Below are 16064 nucleotides of genomic sequence, written 5' to 3' on the forward strand. Positions count from 1 at the left end.
CTGGAATTTGTTATTGAACATGTCAATGCTGTTGTAATGAAAAGCTTCTTCTAATTATATGGTTATTAAATAAATAATTTTTTTTAAAAAAGGTAGGTGTAGGCCAGAGAGGTCAAAAGCCCAAGTGGTGATGCTACCATTGCTGTTTTGCTAAATGGACATGATATGCCCATTAAATTATCTTCTAAATAACTGTGTTTATGATCATAGATTAGTGCTGCTGTCAGCGTTGGTCAAAGCTTCTTCCTACAGTGGACAGAGGTAACTGGTAACTGCAGAGATTCCTAACTGGTCAAAGGGATGAGAGTGAGTGACTGCTGAATGCTCAGTCACATATGGCACATCAGCCATATATGGCATATCACCCCTGCCAAGGCTCAGGGAACATTACAGAAAGGGGCAAGACTAGCACCAGAGACAGAAAGAACAGGGAGAGGTTTCCTCAGGAATAACTTCCCAGTTGGGAGCAAGTAGGACAGGCCTCTAGAGAATAAAGCAAGACAGACAGATGATAGACAGATGATAGACAGATAGATGATAGATGATAGATAGGTAGGTAGGTAGATAGATAGATAGGTAGGTAGGTAGGTAGGTAGGTAGGTAGGTAGGTAGATAGATAGATAGATAGATAGATAGATAGATAGATAGATATGCTATGGTTTGAATACAAAATGTTACATACAGGCTCAGGTGTTAAATACTTGGTCCCCAGATGGTGGTAGTATTTTGGGAGGCTGTGGAAATGTTAGGATGCGGGGCCATGCTGGAATAAGTACATCACTGGGGCTGTACCTTTGAAGGTAATAACCTGGTCCTCCTCCTATTTCTCTGTCTTTGCTTTACAACGTAAAGAATCTCCTCTGTCAAACACTCCTGACAACACGGAGGTCTAGCCAAGCCAAGTAACCACACTAAATCCTCTGAAACAGTGAGCCAATATAAATATATCCTCCTTAACTGGTTCTCAAGTATTTTGGTCACAGGCAAAAGTAGCTAACACAGGATCCGTTTATACCACAGGTGGTGTAGCTAAAAGCAGTCCTTTATAAAATGGAACCCAGCTCATTAGAATTTCATCTTGTGATCTGAGACCCTAAATTTCATCTTTGTATTATACTGTTCACTGAATACAAATGGTATTTGCCTTGGGAATTTCACAGGGAGCACAGACCTATCTAACATAATTTAAGTAGTCCTAGGTAGCTCAGTAGTCCTCAGTAATACTACTATCTTAACTAATATCACTCCTTTACTTCACATACAGTGACTTCTAGGTAGAAGTTTGTTCTAACAGAAAAACTGTAAAGAAAATATAAAAGTGCTTTCTTTTTTTTTTCCACTTTCTCATTTGTAAATGGAAACATTTCTTTACAATTAGAAAAAAAAATCTTTTAATAGAGGGTCGTTTGTTTTAGCACCAACATTTTAAGCATACAATTATGAGTCAGACACTTTACATATAAGAAAACATTTAATCTTCTGAACAAAGTATTTTCAAGTCCATTTGCCATTACTTTCATTGTAAGGTAGATATCACTCAAAGGAAGACTAACCCCAGTCTGTCATTCCATGGTCAGAAGTAAAGATAAATGCTGTTTTCCCATCATCTCCATAAAAATGCTTAAATGTTGACACGATTTCTTTCACTCCACCATCAACTTTTTTAATATTGTCCTTATATTCCCTGTTTATAAAGAAACGAAAGAACACATTATATTAATTTAGAAAAATCAAATTTATTCAACACAGACATATTATATTCAAAATCAAGAACTAAAGAAATGCTTTTAAATTTAATCTTTACTATTTTAAAATTAGAGCCCTGGGTAGAACTAACTTTTTCTCCTCTAAAGAATCCAAAGAACCAGAAACAGTTTTCAGAGATGTTTTAAAAGAAGAGTAATGATTAGCAAGATATTTTAATAAGTACTTTTTAAAGTCCCATACAAGGGCTAGAGAGATGGCTCAGTGGTTAAGAGCACTAACTGCTCTTGCAGAGGACACAGGTTCAATTCCCAGCACCCACATGGCAGCTACAAACTGTCCTTAACTCCAGTTCCAGGGGAATCTGAAGGCCTCTGAACTCCGCGGCACTGCACGACATGGGTGCACTCACATACATGCAGGCAATACACTCATACATATAAGATAAAAATAATAAATAAAATATTTAAAGTCCCATACAAGATAATGAAAACTTTCAAGTTCATGACTCTTGTAAACTATACTGCTCTGGTGATCTTAATAGTTAATAGGTAAGTATCATTATTTCAAGTATAAAATATTTTTATCTTTTAGAATACTTATGATATAAAATCTACTACAATGTTAATAACAAGTTATAATTAAATTTCCCATAGAGTTGAACAAAGATAGCTTAATATGAATATATTACATTAATTAAAACAGTGCATCATATTAAAAAAGGGGAATATGAGATATTCAATACTGGTAATTAAACCAATAGACATTACAGTTAATATAAACCAAACTCAAAGAATAAAGGGTTAGGCGTGGTGGCACATGCCTTTAATCCCAACACTCGAGAAGTAGAGGCAGGTGTATCTCTTTGAGTTTGAGGCCAATCTGGTCTACATAGCTGGTTCTAGGCAATCCAGAGCTACATGAGATAGCTCCCCTATCTCAAAAAATTAAAATTAAAAAAAAAGATAAACATAAAAACAAAGAACAAAAGTATAAATGGTTTCTTCCTCTTTCTTATGGTCTTCAGAGGTAAGAATAACACTTGCTATTACACATAAAGAGAACTACAGAAAGGTAGTACACAAAACATCATGCAAGTATTTCTTGGACATAATACTGATTAAATAGAACACACAGGGAAGTACATCTATGTTATAAAAATTAATATTTTCTTTCAGTATTTACTGAAAATATTCCTAAAATGTTATACTCTAGACATTTTTCTCTGCCTTGATAAATGGAGAATATGGAATACATACAGATCTAGTTCAATTACTTTTATGTGTAGTACAGCCAAAGCACAGGTGATTTTAACCATTATCAAATTATACCTCATATAACTGAAAGCATATTATATATTATAGTAGTTACATAAAATATTAGCTCTATTATCATAACTACAAAGAAAATTTCATAATCCATTAAAAGTTCAAAGAGAAGAATTGTTCCCCTGCCTGACCCCAAATCAAATTAAATACAGCAGTGAAATTACCTTGATGATGGTCGGTGAGCATGGCCATTTGTATCTATTCCTAATAAATGTAAGAAAAAAACAACCTTTTCTTCATTTACTTTAGAGAACAAAGACTGGTTGTTTCTGGCAGAATGAAAGAAGTCCTGTATGTAACAAATCAGTTAATAATTAGTTCATTTATTTTCTTTAAATTTATAAATATTACAAAATTAAATCATCTTATAATGCTTCAATTTGTCTTCAAGATCTATCAATATAAAATCTTTGTTTTCAAGCCGGGTGTGGTGGCTCATGCCTTTAATCCCAGCACTTGGGAGGCAGAGGCAGGTGGATCTCTGAGTTCAAGGCCAGCTTGTTCTACAATGTGAGTTCCACACCAGTTAGGGCTACAGGGAGACCCTGTCTCAAAAAGATTAAAAAAAAAAATCTCTTCAATTTAGACGTCTCTGTCTAAATAATCAGTGAGCTTTTCTGCTATGATTAAGCAAAAGAAGAAAAGTTGTGCAAAAGAGAACTTAATTTCCATACCATTGTTCCCACACATCTACTGTAATAACAATAAAAAAACCAGCCAACTAAAGAAATAGTTTACAAAGAGCAAATTGTAAAACAGTAATGACAGAGCAATTTAAGGAGATTTATTATATTAAATATGCTCAGAAGTGAGGCATTTTTCATTGTCTTGTGTACTACCATTTAGTCAAACATTCACAACACTCAGAATAATTTCCTAACTACCTCCTTTTCAATGACTAGAATCTGTTCTTCACATTATGTGGTAGAAAAATGTCTACTTAGTGAAATACAGTTCAAAGTTATTTCACTAATTTCACATTAACAAACTGGATTCATAAGCCCTTCTGAGATAAATAATTCACCTTTTATACATAAACATAAGCACATATGCAAGTACCAATGGAGAGTGTTTTATAGTAAGTCAATAGGCTATGCTAAGATGTATCATTATTGTTTATATAAATGTGTATAGCTTTAAAAGATGTTAACTTTTAATAAGAGATGTTTAACTTTTCAACAAGCATTTTAAACAAATTATTTAAGATATTTAAAAGTATAAGTTGAATAATTAGAGAAATTATTCAAGAAATATAAAACTGTCCCCCACCTTTTACATACATTCTACTTAACAAGTTAAATCTATAATTTATCGCATGACTAGCAAAAAATTCAGCTATGGGCACAAGATCTGGGAAGCTATGAAGTACTAGTCAGGTAGTGCTCAACCTGTCTATTCTCACTGCCTTTTAAAATCTCAATCATAGAGGCTGGAGAGATGACTCAGTGGCTAAGAGCATTGGCTGCTCTTGCAGAAGACCTGGGTAGGATTCCCAGCACCCACACGGAGGATAACAGTCCATAACTCCAGTTCCAGGGGAATCCAATGCCCTCTTCTGACCTCCATGGGTATTGCACGACACGATGCACCTACCTCATGCAGGCAATACACACATACACATAAGATAAAAATAACAAAAAAAAAACACCTCAATCATAAAAGTAAATAAATAAATAAAATAGCCAGGCCCCTGGTGGCTCACAGCTGAAAAGCTGAAGTAGAAGAACTGCAGCAAGTTTGATGTCAGCCTGGATTACATGGTAAGTTCCAAGACAGCACAGGCTACAACATGAGGCCTCATCTCAAAAACACAAGCAAACAAAAATGGTGATCAGGATACAAGAGGTGAACTGTGCTCCTTACTTCTTTCCCCCTAGTACTCAGTGCACTTATGATCGGCCTCCACATTGAGTGGGTCTTTGTGCATCCAAAACATTCATTCATTTCTGAACTTCCCCAAATTTAATACACATCCTGGAAGACTGCTTAGGTGGCTCAAAATGCATTCCTCCCTTCTCTTTGAGTAAAAACATTTGATCTTAGGGGACACAGCAATCCCCCAAATTTGAAATTCATGTTTCTCACATTTTCTTGCAGGCAGACGTGCCTTTGTGGTTGTGACCAATGAAATTAAAATCAAATAGTTCACTCAAAGAGCGATATGAGCTGATCATGGTGGCACACAACTATAATCTCAGCCCTCAGGAGGTAGCAGCAAATGATAGCTACAAGTCAGGTCTACATAGTGAGCTCCAAGACAGCCAGATTTATCATTACAAAACCAAAATAATAATAATAATAATTTCATTAAAAATAAAAGGTATGTGCTTCTTAGGCTCTTTGAAATAAACATAATATAGTTGGAAATGATGTACTTTTTTTATCCCTCAAACACTGGAATGATGGCAGGAACTCCAGAATTACTTAGGATCAAGAGCTAACCTGAAGATAAAACTCATGCTAAGAGGATAGAGTACTTTAAGAGGCTTGATTAGCATCCTCAACCTTACCAATTCTGGCTGCCTACTCTGGCAATGTTAAAGTGAAGAAAGAAAAAAGGTATGAAAATCTAGTGAGTAACCAGTTCTGTGGGCTCATTCATAATTCAAATTCATGATTTTTGAGAAATTTAAGCTACTCATAGAAATTAGAAGCCAAGCACTTTTAAGCAGATGTTAATAAAAGACTGTATTATTAAGTGATTAGTAAAATAATTTGGTATTTTCTTTCTGTACTTTTTGTTTTTGTGATGCTGGAGATTGGACCCAAATCTGGAGTATGCTAAGCAAGCACTCTACCACTGAGTTATAGCCCCAACCTTTTATTTGCTTTTTATTCTGAGGCAGAGTTTTGGTAAATTGTCCAGGCTAGCTTTGAACTCACACACTGCAATCCAGGCAGACCTTGAACTTGAGATCCTCCTACCTCAGCCTTCCAAGTAGGTGGGATTACAAACCTATCTAAAAGGCGAAGATGTTAATAATTTTCTTATAGATATTTAATTTGAGTGTTCTCTCTGTTGACAAAACTGTATGTTGGGAAAAAGAAATAAAGGAAAATAGAAAAGATCATTTCAAGAGAAAAGAACCCTCATAAAAGAAACAGTGTTGAGCAAAGAATTTACTAAGCACTTAATTTCTACTCGGTATAAATGCAAAGAAAAATGCAGATATCAACTGAGGAGTATGTTTACAAACTATCATAAATCACCACATGATGGGGAAAAGACAGTACTAAGAAAAAGAAGGGTCAATTAAGGCCAATTAAAGAGAGTGCTTTACAGTAGATGAATTTTAAGTTGCTATCTGGACATAAGGAATAAAGGACCTGCAGGAAGGAGATTTTCAGATGTTCTTCATATAGTTTTAAGAACGTAAATACTATTATATTACTAGAGGAGTTCCTGACAATTGTCACTTTCAACTAGTTCTTAAAATTCTACTACTTAAAGAAACCCATACACATTTAATAATGACTAACTTGCTAATGTTTTAACTTATCTAATTTTCTTTAAAATATAATTTCCTAAAGCATCATCGACTTTGTTATTATAAAAGTTTTTCTTTACGTCGGAAACAGCATTTTTAAACATTTATTCAGTTATTGTGTGTGTGTGTGTGTATGTGTGTGTACATATATGCATGTGAGGAGGTCAGCGGATTTTTCAGGAGTCAGTTCTCCCCTTCTATCACCGGTGCAGGGAATCAAACTCAAGTGATCAGGCTTGGCATCAAGCACTTTTACTTGTTGAGCCATCCTGCCAGTTCATACATCACTTTTCAAAATGCTCTCATATGGTCTACTACTATAAGACAAAAGCTCCAACGTCGACAAAAGATGAGTATTTCCCTGTGATAAGTCACTAAACTAGAAATGGAATTCAGGCTTTTGTGAATCCTAATCTAGGACTCAATTTACCTCAAGAAAACATAAACTATTACAGAATTATTTTGAAAAAGAATATTTTTAAATTTATTATAGAATGTGTAATTTTTAAAAATTAGGTCTTTCAGCACTTGAGACACTAAGAAGATCCAGAATTGAAGGCCATGGTGGGCTGGGCTACGGAGTAAGACCCTGTTTCAAAACAAAACAAAATAATACATACCTGAACTTTATCAAAGACCCAGGTATCCAGTTTTGTAGCATCATGGGCACCAAAATCCTCTTTTTCAGCATCATAACTATATGTATAAACATGGTCACCACTAGCACCTGAAAAGGAAATTTGGGAGAATATAAACTGAAAATCTTTTAAGCTACATAAAACATGGGATAATCATTTAAAGATTTTTTGTTTTGTTTTGTTTTAAAACAGTCTTGCTACATTGCTCATGCTGGTCTTGAACTCTTGGGCTCAGATGAGTCTCCTTCTTCAGCTTCCTGAGTTCTAGGACTAAAGTTGTGCCCCACCACACCTGGCTCCATTAAAAGAATTTCACAAGTAACCAGAATTAGTTACAAAGTACTTTATGATAGAAATAGGAAAGATGGGGCTGGAGAGATGGCTCAGTGGTTAAGAGCACTGGCTGCTCTTGCAGAGGACCCTCCTTTGATTCCTAGCAGCTAACAACCATCCCTAACTCCAGTTCCAGGGGTATTCGATGCCATCTTCTGACCTCCTCGGGTATTGCACAACATGAGTGTACTTACATACATGCAGGTAGTACACTTGTGCTGGATAGCTTTAGTGTCACCTTGACACACCTGGGTTGAGGGAGCATCAGTTGGAGAATTGCCTTCATTGGACTGGCCTGTGGCCATGTCCATGTGGCACCTTCTTGACTGTTGAGTGATGTGGGAGGGCCCAGCCCACTGTGGGTGGTGCCACCCCTGGGAAGGTGGGACTGTGTGACATAAGAAAGCAGGCTGAGGAGGGGTCAAGGGAGCAAGCCAGTAACCAGCATTCTTCCATGGCCTGTGCTCCAGATCCTGCCTCCAGGTTCCTGCCCTGAGTTCCTACCTTGGGCTCCCTGATGAACTGCGACCTGGGAGATGTAAGACAAATAAACCCTTTCCTCCCCAAGTTGGTAGTGGTTAGAGCATTTTGTCCCAGCAATGAAGAAACAAACTAGGACAACACTCATACACATAAAATAAAAATAATAAAATATTTTTTAAAAGAAATAGGAAAGATTGGAGGAATAACATTTATCTTATGTGCCATGAATAGTATATATTTTAACATATTCTTTTTGTCCTGAGAATAACATATTCTAATTTTACACATACATTACGTGTAACTTAATTGTAGTTGCCAAAATCAAAATTCTAATATACAATATATATGCACCAAAATTTAAAGATTAAACTATTCAAAAAATGTGTCCATCTTAAGAGGTTGCAATTTAAAATAGATAAAGATGGCTAGGATAAATCTTCATATAGCAAGAAGAAAATTCAAATATTTCACTTACTTTATAAATTATGTATATTTTTGTCAACATCAGGGGATAAACAGCCTGGCATGATGGTATGTGCCTGTAATCCTAACACTAGGGAGTGTGAAGCTAGCCAGACCCTGTCTCAAAAAGTAGGGGGTGAGGGAATAAATACGGCTCATTGCTAAGTATGGAGGTGAACAAATATATAATCTTATAAATTTATTCTGGGATAAACTCTTAGCGGTACCTCACAGGGATAGAATGAAGTAACAAAACACCACAAAGGTCTAGTGATCCAGCTCTTTCTGCTCAGCCATTCTACTTTCCCCCATACAAAATGGAACATTTATATTAGTTTGTGTCTCATTCAGGCATGAGCCTGTCTTATCAGTTTAGCTGGAAATAGGAAGATTAATTTGATAAGCCATAGTTAGTAATGGAATCAGCCCTCACAGCTTCCAAAAGAATGAAATATATAAAGGGCAAGCAGATTTTGGGGCCTGTCCAGTATAATAGTCTATAAATATCATATATAAAATTTTGAATATATATTTTGCTTTCTGAACACATAATTATCTTCAGTAGTTCCAATTATCCCCATTGCTGAATATAATGTTAAAAATTTTTCCACTAAGTGAGATGATCAATCACTCTGCTATCAGTAAAAGGCATTTAATGACAAGAAATTCACTCAACTGATTTTTAAAAGTAAGTGACTCTTCCAGTCAAAAGATTCCCTAATACTTGTGTGAATAATGTAGTGAACTGTATACGGCATTTCAATATATTAAATTTCATATTAATATTCTCCCCATAAAGAATCTATATAATAAGTACTTTGCTAAATATTTCACATGAATCAACTAATTTATTCTAAAAACAAACTTATGCCATACAAATAATTATTAAAAAACATTTTACAAAAAGGAAAGCTAAAGCTGAATTTATAAAGTTTATGTGGTAGTCATTTCATTTCAATGAAATCAAAGTACTAACAGTGTGATATAGCAATATTTAAAACATAGTAAAGAAGGAAAAATGACTCTTTACTAAAATTACAATTCCATCTACTGTTTCAGAAGTGTTAAAAACTTCTGGAAGTGCATGTGTGTGTGTGTGTGTGTGTGTGTGTGTGTGTGTACAGAGAGAGAGAAACAGAGACAGAGATTGAGAGGGAGGGAGAGAGCAATCCAGTTGGCAAGATGGCTCAGTGGGTAATGGTACGTGCCACTAAGCCTGATACCTGAGTTTGATCCCTGGGCTCCACATGGTAGAAGGAGAGTACTAACTCCTGCAGGTCATCCTCTGACCTTCACGTGAGCACCATGGCACGTACACACACACACACACACACACACACACTATACATACATACATAAATAAAACAAGGGCCATGATATAACTCAGTGGTTGAGGGCTGGTCTAGTATATAAGAGATGCTGAGTCTAATCCCCAATACTGCAATAATAAAAATAAATATATACTGCCTTTTAAAAAACACATTTATTTATTACCTATTTGCTACATGAGGCAGCACAATCAAAGACTCTTTCTTACCTTTGGCAAACATAGGCAAGATATCTGGGCTTCCCCAGCTCCATGTGTACTTGCTTTCATTAAAAAGAGAGTCAAACTCTACAGGATTTTCCTTCCATCCTTTCGGTAATAGGGAAAAAAAGCAAGTAATAATGATAAAGTAGGTATATAAAGTAAGCACAGGAAGCATTCTTCAAATAGTAATTGGAGGCAACATTAAAAAATGATAGATTTTTGTTATGTACGATTCTTAAAAGTAACAGTAGATAATTCACATCTTGTTAAAACGATCACTTCTAAATTCCTGATGGTAACATCTATCAAAACCATGCAACTATACTTTTTCAGTAGCACAGGATGACAACAGACTAAAGCTTAATTTTAAAATCAATACCAGAACATGTTCCTGTGAGTAAGAATGCTCAAACACTTGTCAAAATATCTCAAAAAACAGCTTGAAACTTATGACATTATTCAGTGCTAGGGAAAGAATATTTATACGTCAAGTATTTTATTTAATAAAATTGTCTCAGAACATAATACCTTTGGCAACTGCACTGACATCTTCATAAAACCCGGCGATCAGGGCTACATGACCAGGCCGAGATTCTGTTGGCACACGTGTATGAGATATTCCCCAGCTGCCTTCATGCATTATGACATCTCTGAAAGATAATTGGGATAAATAGTTAACACACCCTATTATTAAATACTCTCATAAAGCTTTAGAAAAAGTTTTACAGGAAGAATCAAACCAAAAAGTTAAATTCTAAGAGGAAAAGGAACCTTTGAAAACCCAGTTGAGCCCAATGCTAGACTGCCTGTTAATTCAGAGCAGTAGCATGAGGCTCCCAGGTGAGATGAACAAGGAAACCAATCACTATAAAGAATCATGACAACAAGTATATGCTGGTGCTTCAAGCCACAAACACAGACACGTTTTCTTACATAGAAATAACTGACATACAAAATATTACATTGTTAAATTTGATTTGATGTGAGGATGGCATATGGTTATACAAAAGAAAAGTGTTTATTCTTAACACATGCTGTAGAGTTTTGGGAGGAAATACCACATTGTCTTATTTTCAAATTGTTCATGGAAAAAATAAATAAGATATAAACATACACAGTTCTATGTGAGAGGCAGAAAGAAGGAAAATATTTTCAAAGATGAAAAAAAGGCCAGGCGTGGAGGCACATACTTTTAATCCAAGAAGCTCTCTATGAATTAAAGGCCAGCATGGTCTACACAGTGAGTTCTAGGTCAGTCACAGCCACATAGTGAGGCCTTATCTTAATAAATAAATAAATAATGTAAAAATTGTTGAAAAATGTTAAATGTATGATGATTTTCACAGTACATCATATAATCCTTCTTTTCAAAACTTTGAATAATAATTCTAAGGCATACCCCTGTATCATCCTTACCTAATAAATGGTGCTCTAGACTTTCCATCTTCATCTAATTCATAAAGTGCATCTGCTCTTAGGCCATCAGCAACAAATAATACAAGTCTTTTTGCTGGAGGAGGCAATGGTGTGAATTGAGGTGTCATTCCATGAACCAATGGAGACGTAAAATAAATGTCAAAGATAGAGGCAAAGAACACAAAATGTACGAGCAGTCCCAAGGCAAAAAACAGCAGCATATCCAGTAGAGTTAATCAATCTTCATGAAAAACTGAAACAGAGAACAGAACTTAACTGGGTAAATCCTAATGAAATAATACATATTTCCACATAATTTATGACTGCATATAAATTGATCATGTATCAGGATATTCTACAACTTACAACCTTGTTTTTCACTTATGATGATAACCACAGCCGTTCTTTAATAATGAAGAAAACTTTGAGATAATATACATGTTAAAGTACACCAAAGCAAAAAGTGTTCAAGCGTAATGATTAGGATTAATAAACTATAATAAATATAAAAATTAACAAAGAACAGAGAGAAAATTAAAGCAGTCCTAAAATGAGTTAGGGCTCAGTCAAATGAAATCCTAAATAGAAAGTAAAACTCAAGCTACTCTTGGGTGCTTATATGACAACTGTTGCTATTCTTAGAATTTAAAGTTATTTAAATTATTTGCAACTTAAAATTTTTGTGGGTTGAACCAGGAAAAAAAATTTTTTGTGGGTTGAATTTTTTTTCACTTTAATAACCAGCTTAGGGGTTCCTCTGGCTCTCTTGACTATCAACAAACTGATCAGGAAACACACATTCTCTCCATTTTGCTGAATTACATATAGGAAGTCAAATTTCATCTGTGTTTCAGAAATTTTGTACTTACTCCTTAAAGAAACATTTTATTTTAGTTTCCTGAATCAATACAAAAAAGGTTACATTTATTCATTTAATAAAAAAAAATAATCTCTACCCATAGTGCCAGCATAACTGTGTGTCCTTAGAAAAGAACATCAAGAATACCCATCAGAGGTCTGATGAGATCATAGATACAAAAGAAAGAAAACTAAGCAAAGTGAAACATTTAAATACTGCTCTTAAACTTCAAAGATCAACATGACCATAGGAGTGTTTTTCAAACCAATCTACAATTTGCTTCTGTTGGCAAATCTCTCTACAGATTTGGAAATAAATACTAGAACTTCTCTTATTTGCAGCAATATTAGGTACACATAACGACCCTCGGCAGAAAAGTACCAAAAATGAGAATTACATACACACCTAATTCTTCCTGACCTGTAGAATCAAGTACCAATTACCTGAAAAAAGGAACGAGACAGTGGGAAAGTGTTGATCAAAGAAAAACACAATAAGAAGAAAGAAAAGAAAGTAAAAGGTCAAATTATAAGCCACTTTTTTTTTCATTCTGAGGAAACCAAGGGTCAACTAAATATCAAAGATATTCCATGAAGCATAAAAATGCCTTAGTGAGCCCATGCCATTTTGCTATCTAAGGCAATACTCAGCATAAATGCTTGCTTCTTTTCTACGATATATGATATTTAAACTAAAGAGCAGGTACAACTTAAATAATATTATTCTGAATATTAATAACAGAGTATCCTGGGAAGTTTAGAGAACACAGAAAATTTTCTTATGATTCTACCTGGTAAAAAGTCTCTGTTAATATCTTCTTAAAATTTTTATCCTATGTACATTTTCATACAGGCACCAAATTAAACTATTCATTTTTTTCCCTTTAACATTACTACTTCTCTAAAAGAACAAACTCTTCCCATACTCATTTGCAATTACCATATTCTATGCTACAGAGGCATCTTAAGTCCCCCCTAATAAATCCCAAATTGGAAAGCACAGAAACAGTTTTTTATTCCATTTTTCACTATTAATAGTGTCAATGAGATTATACAAGGTTTGGGATTTAACTCAGTGGTAGAACCATAGGTCAGTCCCTAGCATTGGGTAGGGGAGAGACCAAAAATTTATTATGTGCTTTTATGTTAACTTTTTAGATAATTCATATTATATTTTTAAGATACTGCTTGTATCACTGAGTCAAACTATGAACATGATTACTGAATATAGAAACAATCAAATTAAGAAGAAATTATTTCAATATATTTATTCAATAAGAAAATTTTAAATATGCTGATGGTCCTTACCAAATGTTCAGTTGAGCTTCAGATTCTGCTTTGAAACATTTTAAGATATACTGAAATCCTCTGGATACTAAAAATATCTCCAGGAATATTTTATAAATTTCTGAACTCTAAGAAAGCTTAGTTACATAGTTGCAATATAGCCAAGGAGTCCCCAACCCCGACTCTACTTTGGGCAACATTAAAGTGTAAAAGCTTTTAAAAGCAAAAGTTTGTTTTGTGGTGCCCTGATAAGCACTGTGACCAAAGCAGCTGAGAGAAGGAAAGGACTTATTTCAGCTTAGAAATTACAGTCCATCATTGTGGGAAGTCAGGACAGGCACTGAAGCAGAAACCATGGAGGAACTGCTCTCTGGCTTGTGGTTGGCTAGTTTTCTTATAAATCCCAGACCCACCTACCTGGGGATGGTACCATCCACAATGACATGGGTCCTCCTGGGTCAATTAGCAGTTGAGAAAATGCCCACAACACATGTCCACAGGCCAATCTGATGGAAGCAGTTCCTCAACTGAGGGCCCCTCTTGCCAACTGTCTCAAGATAACAACAAAGATCAGCAATCTCAGACATGTTAAATAATACAATTACTTTAAATGAGGAATAGTATTAGATTAAAGGAAATAGAACAAAAGTTTGATTGTTAAATAAAATGCTTCCCATGAATAAAGTAAATATAGTCATGTGAGTAAAACATTGACTAAGCTCTGTTAGAAGAAAGGAATCCTCCATGAAATAAAGTTTAATATGTACCAGTATCTTAGCTGCAAGAGCTAAAATGGGCATATTTCATTTCCTGAAGAATAAACTATTGTGTAAATTTTAAAAGACCTCCTGGAGAGATTATTTCTGGTAAGCTATTATTGCTTTTGATAGGACTTTAGGGAAAATAAACCCAGAGAACTTGTAATTTTAATAGCTATATTCTTTCAATATATTAATAATTTCTTTTTACTAGCAACTATGGCTACACAATGTATTTCATCATATACTTTCTTTAAAAAATTTTTAAATTTATTTTAATGTGTGTGAGTGTTATGCCTGTATGTATGTAAGTGAACTATGTGTGTACAATGTCCACAGAGGCCAGAAGAGGGTACTGGATCCCCTGGAACTGCAGTTACAGATGGTTGCTAGCTGTCACATGGCTGCTGGGAACTGAACCCCAGTCCTCTACAAGAGCAGCCAGTGCTCCTAACTGCTGAGTCATCTCTCCAGTCCATCATACTTTCTTTTTTAAAAATTATTTTATTTTTTAATTTTATGTATATGATGTATTACCTGGCTGTGTGTAAGTGCACCTGTGTCCTGCAATACCCACAGAGTCAGAAGAGGGTATTGGATTCCTCTGGAACTGAAGTTACAGATGGTTGTTAGCCACCATGTGAGTGCTGGGAATTGAACCCGGGTCCTCTGCAAGAACAGCTGGTGCTCTTAACCGCTGAGCCATCGCTCCAGCACCGCTCCCCCATCATCTACTTTCTAAGAGCTCATGACTTGTCATTTTGTCTTAATATAATGGAGACCCTTCAAACATAAGACATTTACTCCTTTATCAGCTTATCAACTATACCTTGTCTCCAATGGGAACAGGGCTGCTGCTACATCTAATAATCAACCTTGCCCAGATGTATTTATTTTATGTCACAAATAACCTTTATTATGCACTTTCAAAACTGATACCTGCATAGTATTCTCATTATGAAGGAACTCCAACTGGTTGCTTTTGTGGCACATGACAATTTTACTTCAGGAGTATTTTTGTGAAGTCAATTACTTTAAAATTTCTAAAACACAGGTGCACTTACCTACACACAGGCAATACATGCATACACATTTAAAAAAGTAATAAAATAAAATGAGGAAGAACTGAAAGTATATTCTAAATTTACTCTCATATATATTGTAATCTCTACAAGAATATCTGTCTAAAAAAAAAAAAAAAAGCAAAAACAAACAAACAAAAAGGACTGGAAAGATGGCTTAGCAGTTAAGAGCACTGGCTGTTCTTACAGAGGACCAGGATTTGGTTTCCAATACATGCAGGCAATACACTCATACACATAAAATAAAAGTAATATTAAAATAAAACAACCATACTCAACATTGCAGTTCTCTACGAAGTTACTAACTGTATGTTTGCCTAGAACAAAACTTCCTGAGACACTAAACTTTAAATATTTTTTTGTTTGGTTTTGTTTCTGTGTTGTCCAGGTGGGAACGGGGAGAAGAGGGTTGCTTTTAAAAATATTACAAAGTCCATATAATATTTTATCATTTTAGTAATCTTTAAATTGTATGGTTCAGGAATATTAAGTATATCAACACTTTTATACAATGAATCTTCAGAACGTTTTCATCTTGTAAAACTGAAATCCTATGTCCATTATGCTACAGTAATTCCCCATTTTTTCTTCCCTCTGGGTGCCTGCAACCACTCTCCTTCCACAGTATTTTCCCTTTTGTAACTGGCTTACTTCGCTTAGCATACTGTCCTCAAGGCTCATCCATATTGTAGCAAG

General features: G+C 35.0%; 1 protein-coding gene across 5 annotated transcripts in view; it reads right to left on the reverse strand.

Annotated features, from left to right (window-relative positions):
• The window catches only part of Pign (phosphatidylinositol glycan anchor biosynthesis class N), a 171601-nt gene that overhangs the window by 147585 nt on the left and 7952 nt on the right, over window positions 1–16064 (reverse strand). For 4 of the 5 annotated variants that reach the window (XM_029567167.1, XM_017800011.2, XM_008840646.3 and 1 more), the window contains exons 2-9: window positions 13946–14075; window positions 12648–12685; window positions 11384–11636; window positions 10496–10617; window positions 9974–10072; window positions 7141–7247; window positions 3197–3321; window positions 1554–1684 (exon numbers count right to left, since the gene is read on the reverse strand). In XM_029567167.1, the coding sequence (XP_029423027.1) occupies window positions 1554–1684; window positions 3197–3321; window positions 7141–7247; window positions 9974–10072; window positions 10496–10617; window positions 11384–11604 (805 nt within the window). In that variant the 5' untranslated portion in view covers window positions 11605–11636; window positions 12648–12685; window positions 13946–14075. The remainder of the gene's footprint in view (window positions 1–1553; window positions 1685–3196; window positions 3322–7140; window positions 7248–9973; window positions 10073–10495; window positions 10618–11383; window positions 11637–12647; window positions 12686–13945; window positions 14076–16064) is intronic. The other variant, XM_017800012.2, reaches the window with a different exon arrangement.

This window comes from Nannospalax galili, unplaced genomic scaffold (genome assembly GCF_000622305.1).
Source record: "Nannospalax galili isolate Female #2095 unplaced genomic scaffold, S.galili_v1.0 scaffold298, whole genome shotgun sequence".
Taxonomy (NCBI): Eukaryota; Metazoa; Chordata; class Mammalia; order Rodentia; family Spalacidae; genus Nannospalax; species Nannospalax galili.